This window comes from Carassius auratus, chromosome 20, assembly GCF_003368295.1.
Source record: "Carassius auratus strain Wakin chromosome 20, ASM336829v1, whole genome shotgun sequence".
Classification (NCBI taxonomy): Eukaryota; Metazoa; Chordata; class Actinopteri; order Cypriniformes; family Cyprinidae; genus Carassius; species Carassius auratus.
The window spans coordinates 19103748-19121952 of NC_039262.1; the positions used below are offsets into that span (position 1 = coordinate 19103748).

General features: G+C 37.3%; 1 protein-coding gene across 1 annotated transcript in view; it reads right to left on the reverse strand.

Annotated features, from left to right (window-relative positions):
- Nucleotides 1–160: 160 nt before the first annotated feature.
- Nucleotides 161–18205, reverse strand: part of LOC113121113 (disks large-associated protein 2-like) — a 29242-nt gene continuing 11197 nt past the window's right edge. The window contains exons 2-5 of the mRNA XM_026291352.1: nucleotides 15562–15776; nucleotides 9608–9764; nucleotides 6948–7167; nucleotides 161–1104 (exon numbers count right to left, since the gene is read on the reverse strand). Of these exons, the coding sequence (XP_026147137.1) occupies nucleotides 275–1104; nucleotides 6948–7167; nucleotides 9608–9764; nucleotides 15562–15776 (1422 nt within the window). The 3' untranslated portion in view covers nucleotides 161–274. The remainder of the gene's footprint in view (nucleotides 1105–6947; nucleotides 7168–9607; nucleotides 9765–15561; nucleotides 15777–18205) is intronic.

An 18205-nucleotide genomic window follows, 5' to 3' on the forward strand; every position in this document is an offset into this window, starting at 1 on the left:
TAATTCACCTCGGTCACAAAAAACTGCTTTAGCCTTGGACAAAACACAACAAATTGCGACATTCCTTACAATGCAAATGACATTCATGAATCATTTCCGTGGTGATGTAAACAGATTTATGATCCAGCACAGCAAATGCTTCCATCTAGAAAAGCTACACTTGGAGAAGCTATCATCTTTCTGAAAAGAGAAAAGGGACAAGCTCTTCTCTGGATGCAGGTGTATGGTGTTGATTCTGAAACTAAGTTAATGTCTGTTCCAGTGAGAAGAATGATCAGAAGGATAGAGATAAGTAGGACATTGGTCCACTAGTGTACTTTCTGCACCAGAGTTCAAGGCTGGCACTTCTTTGACCGTCTGCTCGACTGCAGTTCTTCTTCTTCTTGCCAGTGTCCAGTTTGGACCGTCCCAACCGCTTTGACAGTGGTGGGCCGGTGGTGGGCCTATCTGGACTGGTTGGGCTGTTGGTGGCCGTGGTTCCTTCAGGAGTTCCCTCAGTGATCTCGATGCGTGGAGGCTCCATCAGGTCGAAAATGTTGAAGGCAGCCGGTTCTGGCTGACACATTACTGAGGCGTCTGCAGTGTTTTGTCTCACCAGACCATTAGCGCCAGTCTGGACGCCAACAGACACCCTCTCGCTGGTGCTGGTGCTGGAACTGGTGCCAGTGGCAGCTTCCCGGCACATGGTCCACATGTTATAGCACTGGGTGAAATTAAAGAAGTTGCTGTTGAAAGTCTTGAGCTCTCCGCAGACATCCCTGCGCAGCTCCGCTAGCTCGTAGCGCATCGCCGATATCTCCTCCTTCCACTGCATGTTGAAGGCAGCCACCATGTTTGCAGACTCCTTGAAAGCCTGAATAGCCTGCGGGACGGGAGGATCTGGTGGGGGCTGGGACGGGGGCGGACATGGGACCCGGTAGGCATGCGAGGAGGAAGGAGGAATGGAGATAGCCGTGACCGTGGAACTGGTGCTGTGTTGGCTACGACCAGCGTTTTCTCTTTCAAACCGCTCGATTTCCTGATAAGCTGAGGAGCTGGCGCCATCATCGTCCTCAATCATATCCTCATTTAGCAACGAGGTGCCCTCCATTGCATCATACCCTTCTGGAAGACAAATTTGAATATGGACATAGGGAAATTCAAAGGGGTGAACAGCTGATGAATTCGGCGAAGCCTTTCACTTTAAATAATGTCAACACTTGGAGTCTCGTGTTAGCAGCATGTGAGTAAATGCCCTGTACACACAATTTTTCAATAGCACACCGCATTTGTTCCTGGGAGTAAATTCAGGAACTTTCATATGTATCAAGTACACTTCCATAAATTAAAAAAAATAATAAAATTACAAATAAATACAAATGGCCAAAAATAGTACCTCTAGGGGTAAAACAGCTTGTCACAAGGCCAGTACACTTAAAGGGACACCCTTGTACCTTCTTTACCCCAGTTTATTATAATAGCACCATAAGAGTATATATTTCTAAGGATACATATTATTACTTTAAGGTTACTAATAAAGAAGGTACAAATGTGTCATTTTGAGGGTTGCACCCCTGTTGTACTCCTAAAGGTACAATTTTCAACATTATTTTCTGATAGTGTATGGAGAGAGACCTGAAGAACAAGACTATACTGTACATTAGATGGATGAGAAAGAATTTTTTTCTTTTTGATTTTTTCTTTTTGATTTTCACAGGAAGCAAGCAAATATCTGCTAGGTTTTTTTTATGCAGGGGCATCGCTAGACCTTTTTTACAGAGGCATGTACCAAGTTATATACCTCTCTGTCCAAATAAAATATTACTGATAAATTCTTATGCTTTAATGGGATCGATATATATATATATCACCTTGAAAATCATTTTCACTGACAATATTTCAGGAATCAAGTCATGTGTTTTATGTTTTTTTTTCCAGCTGTTTAGAATCAGTGTTGCGAAATTTGCTAATCTGTTTTAAAGCATCTTGTCAAATTGGTAAAAGTCTGAAATTGTTTGTGATTTAGTTCACTGATGCACTGAATCGTTCCACCCCAGGCACACTGAAAACACGTGTACCTACTTACGTTTTGTGCAAAACTCAAATATTTATACATACGTATGAATCTCTGCAGTTTCCAGTTTTCCTCCAACAAAGTATGATTTACCAGGCCATTGTTTCAATTAAGAAAGCATAATTTCCACATAGTTCTTTTCATAATATTATGTTATGACTTTGAAAACAATTTTTTACATGCTATCTAGTAGGTTTAGGCTTAGGTTTGGTGTAGGGTGTATGTTATTGCATTAACTTTATTAGACCATTAACAACGTAATACAGTTGCTGCAATTCGTGCCTGTAACAACTAGGGATGTAACGATTCACTCAACTCGTGTTTCGATTCGATTTATGATTTTGATTTCAAGATTCGATTCGATTCATAATATTTTTTTTTTTTTTACAAAATTAGATTTTAGAGAAATTATAAATGAAATGTGTCCTTTTATTATTGCTTGGACAAAATGTTGCTTGTTTCTATGTGAAATTTTAAATATAACACTATAATAATATGCTAATATAGCACTTGCGTATTATTGCTCTTTTTATCTCTTTTTTATCTCAAATAAATAAATCTCTTCATACAAATAAAATTAAGGCTTCGCCTGTTCTCTTTCCATTTAAAATTAGAGGCAAGCAACCACTGCATTTTAATCATGATCCAAACAAAGATGCCTGCATACATGCAAGATTTTAATCTAAATTCGATTCTATAATTTCAAAAATTTGAAGCAAAAACAGAATGATTTGACTTCAGCTTTGTGAAACTATTCATAAAAAAATATCTGCATGAAACAGAAATGCAGACGAACTGAACGAAAAGCAAATTCACTCTCTGCCAGCAGGTGGCACTTTAAACGTTTCCTTGGATTCCACTGTAAACAAAGAAGCACCGCACTTATGATTATGAACTTTAATGTGCATTAGAGGCAAGATGTATAAGTAAGAAGTTAGTTCCCCTCAGACATATATATAAACTCCTACCCCTAAATGAATCGCAATTTGTTTAGCATCTCAACCGATTTGAATCATCATGTATTTGAATCGATTTTTCAACCGACTCACGGTTCATCTTTACATTACTAGTAACAACGTAATAAAAGTTGGCTATGGTCATGTATTGAACATGTATTTTAGCGCCACTCACTGGACATTTCACTTTTAAAACTGCCGCAAGACATGCAGTGAGGTACGTACTGTAATATTGGTGTAGCAGAAACGGTGCTACAAGCATGTATTTTAAATGAGCCTGGGTTGGAATCGTTTGCAGATGTTTGTCACACCAAATAATAGTAGGATCAGTGATGTTGCTATGAATTCTGGCCCCTTGTACTAATTTTGGTATGGGCCCCTCTCAACCTCAGGTCCTCTGGTAGCTGTGCCTCTGAATGGGACATTTCATAAGACCTGATGAGGTGGATATGTACCTCTGTAGGAACCAAAATTATGGCTGTCAGTTGTCAACAACAAAGCAGATCTTAGATGTGCAACTTGTGAATGACATTGTGCTCCAGAGAAAGACTTTTTTATCCAATTATATCCAAAAAAGATGAAAGGCTAGAAGTGCCCCTGGTTTAATGAAAGAGTTCATGTTAAAATTGACGAAATGAAATTCATTAAAGATTGTGTTGTCAGGGTTTCACTTTCTTTTACTCACATACGTTTAGCTTTCAGATATGTGTTTACACTGCCTTCTCACTCACGTCAAAGAACATCTCTGTTCAGCCTTTCCATCTCTTCACAGCATAACCAATAAAAACAATATTTCAATGTTATTAACCACCTTTTATCAAATCAGAGCGCTTTGTGGCAAATGTGGAGGCTAATTTTACGTATTGTCTTGTTTTTGTGCAACAGAAAAGATGAAAAGGCAATAAAATGTCACGCAATCATTCAGGCAAGGAGATATGAACCCTATTGAATATGTTAAAAAGCCCATCTATCGAGCTGATTGGACCATGTGGAGATTATAGGGGCGGGATTAAGAAGAAACACGATCCAATAAAGTCCTCTGTGAGGGCTGCACCAGGCAGAGACTGCAATCCCACTGTCCATCACAGCTGAAATCTTCCACACCAGCTCTTACTTCCAACCGCATTTTGCTGGCCATGTTTGTTCTCCAAGGATGCCAAGGTTGGTATAAAAATTTACAGAAATGTTAAAAGTGACCCAACCACTAAAAGAATAAAAGTTATTAGGAATGTCTATGAAGTGATGTCGATTACCACAGAATTTAAACTCATCTCTCAGTTTGTAAAAATAAACAACTAATGCATTTACAGCGATATAATTGCACTTACGAATGATTTCTATGGGGCAAGGCATTGCACCAGTATAAATCCAAAGTATTGCAAAAACATCACCACAACACTTAAACTTTACAACGTCAACATGGCACTAGTGTGATAATATCGCTAAAAATCTTAACAATTGTTCTTTTAAACGCTCCAGAATATCTCGCCCCATAGACTTTCATTGTATGTGTGCGTCTTTCGTTTTTTTCTTTTGGTTAATTTATATATATAACACAATTATTTTCTGTGGTAATCAACAAATACTTTTGAAATGCCTTTTATAGAAAAGCATTGCTACTTTGGCGCCTGAACGCCGGATCTGACCTTTAGTGATGTGTCTTTCAAAGGTCTAATCCTGATTTAGTTGAGAAGGCAGTGCAAAAACACACATATCCATTGAAAGATGTATGCGTGTTGACATTATAATACCTGTGACAGGCATCTCTCCAGCTGCTTTTTCCCATTGGATCTCCTTCCTGTGATGGCCAACGAGGGGCCATGACGCCCACATTCCCTCTCCACCATCACAACCCAACACCTTACTAAATGATTTTAGCGGCAACTAAATTTAGCTTCATCTACTGGTGAATTTATGGGATATGCTTGATAACATTACTTTGATTGGTCGTTGCTTTTGAATTAACTATAGAACCAGAGAGCATCAATACCAGAGCTCAAGCAATTATCTGAACTTTCTTAAAAGCCTTTAAGGAAAGAAAGCATCTAATTTAGGATCTACACGTACACAAACTATGGTTCTCTTTGTAAATCCAAAGTCGTACAGGACTGCTGAAACAAGAAGTCCTCCAAGGTGAAACATAGTGGACGAAATCCTTTTGAGAAAATGGTTCTGTCCTACAGCCGGTTGACTTGAGCTGACAGGGATTGCATACAGAGCCAAATGTGGTGAAAGCACTTCAGCAGAGTGAGACGGTGGGATTGGAGAGCTCTCCTTTCTCCTTAGAGTCCTCTGTGTATTGTCAGTATGAGTTGTTGACAGCATGAAGGTCCAATCAAATCAAACTCCAGTTTGAACAACAAACACAAAGAAGCCCACATTAAATCAAAGAAACAGAGTTTGACTGGAGTGACCAAACAAATCAAACATAACAAATTAACATTTTGGTTTTCAAATGTAAAAAAAAAAAACTAAAATAAATAAATAAATAAAGTATTTTTAGTGTCATTTGACATCATTTTGTGGTATTTCAATAGGGTTCATAGCTTTACTCCATGTGTACACCGAACACAGCAGGGGTGTTGGGACAGGGTGCGGAGGCGGAGGCGGCATTCTGCTTGCACAAAGAAAACTGTGACACACGATGCACACTTTCTCATGAGTATGTGCTGCACAAAACCTCCACACTTGCTCTGTCAGGGCTTCCTAAACCCATTCATGTTGTAAAAATTACTCATTAGTTAGGATTAATGTTAAAACTGGATTAAGATAATAGGATTTGTTTTCACCTCCAATTTTTGAATTCATACAGAGATTGATCAATTATAATTCAATTAGCACATTAACAAACCTACCAAAATTTCACCTCAGTGACAGAAAAATTGCTCACATGCAATATTACGATGAAACTTTTTAAAACTTTTATTCAATGCGAAAATATTCTACTATTTTCTACTAAATATTCTACTTTATACAATGCAGTATAATAATTAAAATAATAAACCAAGCCCTTAAGTGGTTAACAGACATCTTATTATTATTAACTAATATTTTCTATAAAATAAAGAATTTAACCATGAGGAGGGGTTGGCTTATCATCTAATATTCAATAAATGTTATGGCTTAAACACGAAGCATTAATATTAAAAAAAAAATTGTAATAATAATAATTATGAGAGAACTCAAAAACAAGTGCATATTGCTCATTTTGTTGAAAAATAAAACAAATTATTTCACTATAGTTTTTCCAAGTAAATATGTTGATTTGACTTCTGAATTTCTTTTGACTAATTTAGATGTTTTATGCAACACATAATATCAAATAAAACTGATTGTGTAGTTCACAATCATTGCTTTGTGCATTCAGGACTGAAACAGCATTTCAAGTTTACCAAACCAAAATATGTATTTTTTAATTGCTAATCCATTTCAATATTTAGAAGATGGAAAATACACACGTTTTTCCAATTTAAGGACTGTGAACACATCTAAAACTGGCCTTCCTGCCCAACCTTAACATGATTTTCTGTGCTGCGTGAAAACCCTTGCCCATGTTGTGTTGCATGCTCTGAACAGCTGTGCTAGTTTGTGCTGATTTGTTTATGCCTAAGTCCCTCTGACCCCCAGTCTAGCCTCTCATTACTACTGGACCCAACCAATCAGAAGCCCAGAAAAGGACGCATGACTCGTGCAAAGGGAATTGCAGGCAACCGTCTCTCAACACTCGGGGAGCACAGACGCAATAAAGCAAACACACAACAGACAGGGGCCGACGGAAACGACATTCAAGTCAGTCATCTCTCAAGCACATGGGAATCCCACTGTACATATGTAGGTATGCCAGAGTATGTAGTTCAGCATGTGCTGAATGTATGGCGGGTATGTGCTCTAAGCCTTTTCTCTCTCTCTCTCAGGTGGGATTTGAGGCATATGGTTACCTGTTGTGGATCTGAGAGTTGAAGTGACAGTAGAAGATGTCATTGAAGGCAAGCAGTCATCATCTTGGGAATACCCAGCCTGAATTGCACGCAGGTAACTGTGGCTTCGAGTGCGGAAAGAGCCGGGCAGGTCCAAGGCCTCCACGGCCTGGGATTCTACTTCGCTAAAAACGGACTCGCAAACTGACTCAAACTGGCCATTGACCTCAGTCTCACTCACCTGAGAGACAAAAACAGGAATAGCAGTCCTTAATTTTTCCTCTTCCTTTCTCTTTCTCACTTTGATTCTTCCCCTTTGCACAGTAAATATGAAGGAGTGTTAGCAGGAGGGATATACCACTGGCAATTTCCGACCTTGAGCGTCTCAGTAGATTTATGTCAAAAAGCAACAAGATAAGAGAAAACATTTCAAAACTGGATTATAATCTCATAATAGGTAAATGAAGAAAAGCAGATTGTTTGAAGAACTTTCGGAGGGAAAATGACACAAAGAGTCAACAGCAGCAGACAGCAAGAAAACAGAGATTTTCATAAACGGAGCATAAGATGATGGCTAACTTTCCTAAATCACCTACACCATGAAGCTTAAAGATATATAGTCTATGTAATTGTTCAATTACTGATTTGAAGTCTTCCGTAGAACTACAACACAAATCTGAAAACTTTCTCTACCCTAATTAAAACATTTTCCAGTATGCTTGACAGTTTGCATGTTCTATAAAACCTCCATAAAACATCTCAACTGTAACCTACTCCATCATTAAAATCCAGTAAAAAAGCCACATACCCAAAGCCCACATGAACTACCACAGCTCAACAGACCTTGACTTCAGCTTTTCTGACATCCTGTTTTAACAATGGCTTGTATGAACAGAATTTAACAAAGGTAACATCACATCAAGTTAGTGTCTCTCTGACCAAACATGATAAAACATTCTGTTCTTAAATAAATATATCCACAACTCGGGACAAAGAAACAATTCAGCTTGGGCAACTAGCTCAAAATGTTTTTGGAACACTGTCAAGTCTCTAAACCAGCTTAGTCAAGATGGTCTCCCAGCTATAACCAGGCTGATCAGGTACTGGGGCTCATCGGCCCTGTAAGATGGTATTCTTTGGTGGTCAACCACCTAAATCAAGCTGAGTTTTGGAAAAAATAATTAATCAGCTAAACATATTACCCACTTGCTTAGCCAAGGCTAGCTACAAATTCTTATCTGGTTGACCAAAATGGCATCACAATTTATCTTTGGCCTGACCCAGCCTGTAGTTCTTTTGGTCAAAAACCTGTGTCAAGCTGGGTTACTGAGCTCAACTTATTCCCCACTAGCTTAACCACTATGGTCTACCAGCTTTTACCAGGCAGGTAATAGGTCTCACTGGCCCTGTCAGTTGGTTATAGTGGGGACAAACCACCAAAATTAAGTTTTTGAATATAGTTAATGAGCTCAACATATCCCCACTTGCTTAGCCAAGGCGATCAACCAATTCTAACCCAGCTGACCAAGATGACCTCACAAGTTGTCCTCAGTCCACCCTGCTGGTAGCTTTGTTGGTTAGCCACCCAAATCAAGCTGGCTTTTGTAATGTATTTTAACAGTGTAATATCTCCAGTAGTTTAGCCAAATATGTCTACAAAGTCTAATCAGGTTGACCAAGTTCAACTTCTCAGTCTTTCTCTACCTGACCAGCAGATAGTTATCCTGGTCAATGGTCACCATGATTTTGACAAGTAAGACATGTTCCTGTATCAACATCTTTTGTATACCCATTGATACCCATAATTTATTCCTAAAATCAGTATGAAATGATAGCTGATTAACTAAGATGTAAAAGAACCTTATTCCAGTCATAAGCCTAAAACCGATATTTCCTGAAAGGTAAACCCCTTAATTCTGATTTGTTGATTGGAATGTTGTTCCAGGATCAACAATGATACTGATCCAGGGACATGTTGTACTTGGTGAAATCACAGTCACCCTGGTCAACCATCTAAACCCCCTAAATTAAAGCTGCGGTAGGGAACTTTTGACGCTCTAAGCGTTTAATAAACAGAACTGCTTGCGTCTTGCGGAAGAACATCGTAGCTGGAACTACTTCTCTCTGTTTATGTCTATGAAGAATCACAAAGGTACTGGGTTACTCCGCCGCGGTATCCCCGAAGCAATCTAAAATAGTCCAAATATAAGAGGAGCTTGATTTTTTCACAGATTATCTGTCTCATATTCTACTGTCAGGACATAATGACAGGTTTAACAAATATGAAAAAAAATATATTTTTACAAAAGTTACCTACTGCAGCTTTAAACTAGGTTTTGAAACATTTAATCAGCCCAACCTGTCCCTCACTAGCTTAGCATAGGTCATCTATCAACTCCAACAGGGTTGACAAAGATAACCTACAAGACCGAGAAAAAGTGTTCAACTGTTCCACCTAAACCAACTTGGACAATCTTGGATCATCTAATTATCAGTCAAAACCCCTTAATTAATCATTGATCATTCAACTTAAGGTAGCATAAAGCCTACTCTCCAAAACAACTCAAGACACAATCTAAGAAAAGAGCAAACTAAAACCTCTGCTTGAAACCACTTACTGTACGTAGATAGTCCTTGGTTGTGTGTCAGTGCCATGTGGTGTTGCGAGTGGTTGAACTCACCTGGCTGACACAGCTTGCCTGACTGAAGGTACTGACTGCACGCATGTAGCTCTGGTTTCTGGAGCGAAACTGTGGAGGGTTGAAGGTGGTTGCTGGGTCCAGAGACACGCTGGGGTGAGGGCGCATATCTCTCGTTGTTTGCAAGTGGTAGCCAGAGCTAAATGGAGGGAACAACCAAGACTATTGTAGCTAAAGAGTAACCTAATCAATATTAGATTGAAGGGTCACTCTGCAATAACCACCAGTGGTGAACTTTTGGAAAACTCAGAGGATATGATTTAAAATAAAGTGACTTTGTTAACAACTTTGCCATCATGAACCCAAATGTAAGACATTTTTCAGTATGTAAACTTATAAGCCACATATGAAGACAGATACATACCAAAATGAAGAGACAAGCAAACAATTTTTCCAGAGGTGCAAAGGGAAAATCAAACATTATTGGTTGTTTTTGTACAATATTGAGCATCATGCATCTTATTTCTGCAATTTTTCCAAACTGGTTATTGCTAAGAATAATTTGTGGTATGATGGCCTAACAAAGGGCAACTGTTGTGGGAAAAATCATGTGATATGTTAAAGCAAGGCCTCAGTACACACATTATCAGGGCTTCTAGTCACAATCCAAAACCATAGACAGCAACTATCGCTCAGCAGAAATATCAGGAAACCATATGGATAGGAGAGAAAGAGCGAAAGTGAAAAAAGATGGCATTTTTGAAGCCTCTAACACTTCCTCACTGCCAAGACATCTCAAACATTGACAGCGTTCCCTTTGTCCTCAGTTCTCTCATCAGCAGCTAATGTGTGAGTTCTCAACTACTTTCACATAAACATGACAAGAAAAAGAATAACCTTGGTTCTTTATCCTTAAAACTGAAGTGTGTGGTTTCTGAAACATAATTATAAAAATAATGACTGTTTTCAAACACGTTTTCCTCTGTCTGCCATTAATTGGCAAATAGATACTGTACCATTGATACCCAAACTAACAACACTGACTGAGCCAATGTTGCTGTGTGTGGCTCTATGGGATGCTCAAACATACTTTTTTGACAAACAGTCATTGCAAATTAAGGCATTTAGAAGATTGTATACTTCACTTTTAAAATGTACATAATCTCAAACTATGTCTCACTATTCTTTATCACCACACACAGCAGCCAAGACTTGTGTCTCTCATTTACATTTTTATGAAATATTAACCTACTGTAGAGTCAAAATCAGTGTACTTATTGCACAAGTTATTCTGAGATATCAAAATTACTCATGAAGGTTGAATTTTAATAATGTGTATTGAATAGACAGCACGGTAATGTAATAAAACAGAAGCTGTGATTTAAGTCTGTGATTGTCTGTAATAATAGACATTAATTCCCTAGTTGTTAGCTAATTAATTAGACTGAAATTACTGAAAACAAGAAAGTAGCACACTGCTGGTGCTTAACTTTCATTTACCGAAATGATTAAAAGTCTATAAAATGTCAATAGTTAATCTTAGGGTTAGTGTGGCCTGTGACCTGGAAAGTTACTACGATCCCCTTTTCCTGTGGCCTTTGAACAAAATACCAGGTTTTTCTATGACTGCCATAAATTAACAGACGTACTATATTTGTTATAAAAACTATCAAACTAACTAAATATCAAGGGTATCAGTTCATCCCCAAAATTTGGTCGTTTTGCCATTTCCTTCTTACTTTCATCATATAGACCAATAATTTATTTAAAACTTCTGTTATACATAATAAAAAAGTCAATAAAAAGTCAAACATGTTTAAAACAACACGAGAGAGAGAGAGAGAAAAAAACACTGAACTATTTATTAAATGAAAAGTTATTCCTATTACCTACTGTACATAAAATATTAGTTTACTCTAAGTTTATCCAAACGGCATAATTTTAAGTTAAAAAAGATACAGCATAGAATTGTGGGTAAGTTAGAACGGGTAATTGACATGGGAACTGATTCCTTTCCTTGCGAATAAAGTGCTCTCTATGAACACAAATGTAGAAAGGAATGTATTTTACTGTGTCATCAGCAGCTATATGAACCCAGCTCACGGGTTTCTGAGTGAGCAGGATTTGTAGGCACCAAAGTCACACATAGAGCAACTATTTTGGGAAATACAGAGTTTGATGGTGTCTCTGGAGCAACCTTGTGCCTCATGTTGTTTTCCATTTTCAGAAATGTCGCCTCACACCCAAACAGATGCCCTTCTTAACATCAGTTTGACAGCAAATAAAAACGACTGTCTGGTCAGTGTCTCTACTAAATCCAAACTTTACGCTGTAGGCTACTGGGAAAGTTACTTGAAGTAGTCAATTGCCAATAACTTTTTCTAGATTACTTAATGACCATACTTAATCTGTCAGTACATTTCACATTTTACGTATTTTAGGCGCTCTGGCCACAATATCAAGTTACTTTTTTGTTATTTTTATTATTATTATTATTATTATTTGATTGCAAGTACTGCCAACCTTAGTCTGTTAATACAGCAATTATACAGGCATAAAATAAAATAAAATAAAATAAAATAAAATAATTATTTCAAGGTTCTCTGACATTAAATGTAGTTTCATTATACCATCATTCTGGCTGAATATGTAAAATATAAAGAGTATCCAACTCACCACATTACACTGTAAAAATAAAAAAAAGTGTATTTCTTTATGCTTTAAGCTTTATTTCTGTCTTTATGTGGTCACTGCACAATTCTCATCACTTAAAAACTTAAAATGTAATACAATGTGTTACTTTGCTGTTTCTTTAAACTTAACAGTCAATCTTACTATTCCTTTTTTTATTTATTTTATTGTCAGAGTTTATGAAACCAGGGAGACAACATTGATATGACATTCACTAAAATACAATCAATAAACTATGATTTGATCGTGTTGTTCTTAAAGGGTTAGTTCGCCCAAAAATGAAATTATGTCATTAATAACTCACCCATATGCTGTTCCAAACATGTAAGGCCTCCTTTTATCTTCGGAACACAGTTTGAGATATTTTAGATTCAGTCTGAGAGCTCTCAGTCCCTCCATTGAAGCTGTGTGTACGGTATACTGTTCATGTCCAGAAAGGTAAGAAAAACATCATCAAAGTAGTCCATGTGACATCAGAGGGTCCGTTCGAATTTTCTGAAGCATCGAAAATACATTTTGGTCCAAAAATAGCAAAAACGACGACTTTATTCAGCATTGTCTTCTCTTCCGTGTCTGTGTGAGAGAGAGTTCAAATCAAAGCAGCTGGATTTCCGGTTCGCGAATTAATCATTCGGTTCACCAAATCGAACTGAATCATTTTAAACGGTTGGCATCTCTAATACGCATTAATTCACAAATGACTTAAGCTGTTAACTTTTTTAATGTGGCTGACACTCCCTCTGAGTTCAAACAAACCAATATCCAAGAGTAATTAATGTACTCAAACAGTACACTGACTGAACTGCTGTGATGAACACCGAGCCGAGCCAGATAACGAACAATAGACTCGTTCACGATTGAAGAACCGGTTGCATCGCTGTTCGGATCACCAGTAGTTCTTTCGGACAGTTCGATTCAATAAACCGGTTGAAGAAAACGTTTCACCTGTTCTTTTGCGCTCGACGTAATGGCGTCATTGGCGATGATTGCCCTTGATTCAAGCCTTCGGTTTACCCGCACCCATAACACTAGCACAGAATCAGTTCAGAATCAATCACCAAAAGAATCAGTTCAGTTCAGACACTCTGTGTGTCGGTCTGCTTCACGCTGAATCACACATGCGCAGTATCATCGGCTCCTCGGTTCACGAATCGGACGCGTCTGACAGAAACGGTTCTTCACTCCTGAACGAGTCAGTCTATTGTTCGTTATCTGGCTCGGCTCGGTGATCATCACATCAGTTCAGTCAGTGTACTGTTTGAGTGCAAGAATTACTCCGGGATATTGGTTTGTTTGAACTCAGAGGGAGTGTCAGCCACATTAAAAAAGTTAACATCTTAAGTCATTTGTGGATTAATGTGTATTAGAGATCTGAAACCGTTTAAAATGATTCAGTTCGAATTGGTGAACTGAATGATTCGTTCGCGAACCGGAAATCCAGCTGCTTTGATTTGAACTCTCTCTCACACAGGCACGGAAGAGAAGACAATGCTGAATAAAGTCGTTGTTTTTGCTATTTTTGGACCAAAATGTATTTTCGATGCTTCAAAAAATTCCAACGGACCCTCTGATGTCACATGGACTACTTTGATGATGTTTTTCTTACCTTTCTGGACATGGACAGTATACCGTACACACAGCTTCAATGGAGGGACTGAGAGCTCTCAGACTGAATCTAAAATATCTTAAACTGTGTTCAGAAGATAAAAGGAGGTCTTACATGTTTTGAATAGCATAGGGGTGAGTTATTAATGACATAATTTTCATTTTTGGGCGAACTAACCCTTTAATGTTCTTATGAGGATTGCAACATTGAAATATTTAAGCTCTGTAATATTAGAGACACTCCTAGCATCAAAATCCAATATTCTTCTGCAGACTACAGAAAATTCTATACCAGCAACTGCATTAAGACAAGAGTTGATGAAAGTTAAGCCCTGAGATGTCTTAATTATTGTTTTTTAGTGATGTCTCTTAACATCTCATAGTGCTCTTATTATAGGCACACTCTTTATGCCAATGTGGGTTAATCGTCTTTCAGGAAGGGCTCCATGGAGATCTAAACACAGAAAGAAATATTGTGTGGAAATTATTTATATTGATTCCTTAATGTTCTACTGTAGTGTATGCATGTACAGTTTGGATATTGCTCTTGTACATGCCTTTTAGAAATATTAATTTATTGAATCTGTGACGTGTGCTTCCAGGCCCAAAAGTGCCAATAGTTAAAGCCACACTCAAATATGCTGATGACAACACAGTAATCGGGTGTTAAAAGAAGAAAAATGTATAAAGGTGTATATTCATTCATATAAATTCACTAAATATTTAATTTCATATTCCAGATCACCCAGAGCCAGAACCCAGATTTTTACCTATTTCTCAGTTACAAACATCATAAATAATATATCATTCAGATAAGAAGAACTAACCTCACACACAATCCCACCACAGTGAATGAAAAATCCTATATAGAGCAAGGGTGAAAAGATGAAGGTATAATATAACTGAATAGTTTAAACCATGATCCGTTTTAAGAATTGTTTGATAAATATAAATTATTTTAAATAGATCTGATGTCAGATCTGGACAGTTTCAGTGGAAAAATAGAATTCCAGAACTTTGGGAAATTTTAGATGAAACAGATTTGTGAGTTACTTCATCAGGAAATGTTCTATTGATGCAGCTAGACTATTTCTGAGGAAATTAAACAATATACCGGTACATCCTTAAAGGGACAGTTCACCAAAAAAAAAGAAAAGAAAATTTTATTGCACCCCGTTATGTCCACCCAAACCTGGAAGTTTATTCTTCTGCAAGTTGTTTTGTAACACTTTTATGATCAATACAATGAAAGTTAATGGAGCATAAAACCACTCTGGACCACACTGAATTTCATTGCAAGGACAAAAAAATATTTTTTTTTTTTTTTGTCAAGTGTCTTGTATGTGAAAGAAAGTCATACAGGGTTAGAATTAAACTATAGCTATAAAGTAATTTCTCTTTTACACAATTTACGACCATAAATTATGTTTTTACACCCCTGTGGCCAAGATGTTGACTGCACTGAATATGGTCTAAAGCACACAAGATAAGAAGACTATTAAGACAACGTACAGTACACAATTTCTCTGCACATTAATTTTGTCCTCAGCGATGTTGTGAGCCACTCAAACACCACAGCATCTACACTGATCAAACCAGCTGATTCTAATGAGGGTTTCTGCAGACGCCCTGGAAACAGCTCAAGCAGGAGGATACACAACGGCCAGAGATTGAGGACAATAAAGATCTATTGGACTTACCTTTGGGTGTCTATATGTGGCCTCTGCATGGCTGATTTAAGGACAAGGGCATCGGACCGCACGGTCTTCTGAGGCGACGTCTTGGGGCTGGTATCAGACTCACCACTATCATCGTCTCCCATGGCTTTGACGTAACTACTGCTACGCATCCGGCGACAAGGGATCTCCTCGTCCTTCTCAATCCCTGGATAACCCCCCCACTCATCCTGAGGCACCTGCAGGGATACAAACACACAGGATCAAAGCCTGTCCTCACAAGCGGAGTGAGAGAATACTGCACCTTTCATCACACATCATGTCAAGCTGTTCGTTAAACCTGCCAAATGCAGCTTAACTTTCCGCCAATATATCCATCACCATTAGCCAGGAATTCCAGGAAGTCCCTGTGGCTTTATTATTAGCAAGTATAAAAATGTAAATAAACATATAAACAGATTTTTTATTGAACTTATTGTTTTTAACTTCTTTCAATATTGTATTGAACTTCTTAATTAATTTTTTAAAAAGGAAATTAAATGTAACAATATTTTTCCCCCCAAAAACTAAGATGATACAGTTATAAATAAACAAGTAAACATGTTTTAAAAAATGTAACAATAAATCGATAAAAAAAAAGAAGCTATAGAAAGGTTGTCAAATGGATAAAAAAAAAGCAATTAAGCAATTTTAAAGCAATTAAATTTAAAATAAAAGTAATCTTTTTTTTGTTTAACTAAAATTAAACATATAATTTAAAAATCAAAACTGGCAAAACTTTACTCATGTATAATGGATTATAAAGGTATTTATAATGTATGTTTTAATGCATTATAGAGTATCTTTTCATCAATGAAAGTTCACAAAATATTAAATGCATTATAATATTTGCAAACTTCATTATTATTAATTTACTTCACCCATTTTCCTCTAGATTTGTTTGCTTGTCATGTTATAAAGCATCATGCTAAAAGCATAGCAATGAATATATAAATTATAATTATTATTGTAATACATATATAAGTAAAACATATAAGTATTATTCATGTGGTTACAATTGTTCACGAGATCATACAATCCTTAATAAGTTACATTAATACACTTTTTCATATCACAATATTTAAAGGATTCAAATAAAGTGTTACCAAGAAACACTAAATTAAAATAAAAATTGAACTACTTTTCAAATTAAACACACATAGATAGATAGACAGACAGACAGACAGACAGACAGACAGACAGACAGACACAGACACAGATAGACAGACATAGACAGACAGACACAGACAGACAGACACACACACAGACAGAGACAGACACAGACAGACAGAGACACACACACACACACACACACACACACAGACAGACAGACAGACAGACACAGACACGGACAGACAGAGACACACACACAGACAAACAGACAGACAGACAGACAGACACAGACAGAGACACACACACACACACACACAGACAGACACACACAGACAGAGACAGACAGACAAACACACACACACACACACACACACAGACAGACACACACAGACACACAGGCACACAGACAGACACACACAGACAGACAGACAGACAGATAGATAAATAGATTGATCGATAGATAGATGAACAGCTGAGTCAGAGATCCACAGAAAACCTGGATTCCATTCAAGCTTTTCTTTCAGTCTCTTGATAGTAATTATGTAGACTCATTTACTTATTTCTTTAACTAACATGTCAATACATCACAACCTACATATTTAAAAAGAAATGATATGTTTGTCAGGTCAGTAAATGGACCGGGATTTAGCATGGGTGTATTCTGCAGGCTCAAAGAGAATATAAAGTGATATAAATGACTAGCGGAAGCTACTCTCAGATACTCTGAAGCTCTATTAGAGCGGTAATCGTTTCTCAGGGCGATGTCAGTAAGAGAACATTTGCTTGTGATGAATCTCGGCTTTCAGAAGCCAATTATTTTATACAGGGATGCTGGAGTTGCTATGTAATTGTATTAATTTTAGCAGTAGCACATACACACTGCGGAAGGCTGTCACTCGCTGTCTAAGTGCTGAATCCATTTCTGTTTACACAAAGTGGTTCTTTGTGAGTAACTCATTAAACCATGGAATTCAAAAGCAACAGCGTTTTACAAGATATGGCTAAAAATATCTAACACTAAACACGTTTAATTGTTGGCATTCATGTTTGTCATTTACAGTCATGGGATGCTGAAGCTAGAGTTGTCAATGTTTGACTCAATTATTTGATACAAAATCAATATATTCAAGTGTGAACTGAATGCAGCATTTTCAGATGTGCAATTAAACAAAACTGTATTTTAAATTGATATTAGCTTATATTAACTTTAGAGTGCTTTCTTTTCTCATTAAGTACATCTTCGTATGTAATTTCATAATTAATTCTGTCTTTGAAATTTGGTTCAAATATTCTGCAGAATGCAGCTCATGGCTCTTTCTAAATGTCATATTCTGTCCGTAGACAGCTCCCTCGCAGAACACGGCTATAATAAAACCACTGTGCTCGAGCTTATTGGCAGAAAATCTGCAGTGAGAAAAAATGGGTCAGGCAACCTAAAGACCTCTTAACCTTAAAAATCTTCTCACATCTGAACACAGCATTTGTTAACACCTCCAGTTTTGTTTTCAAGGGATAA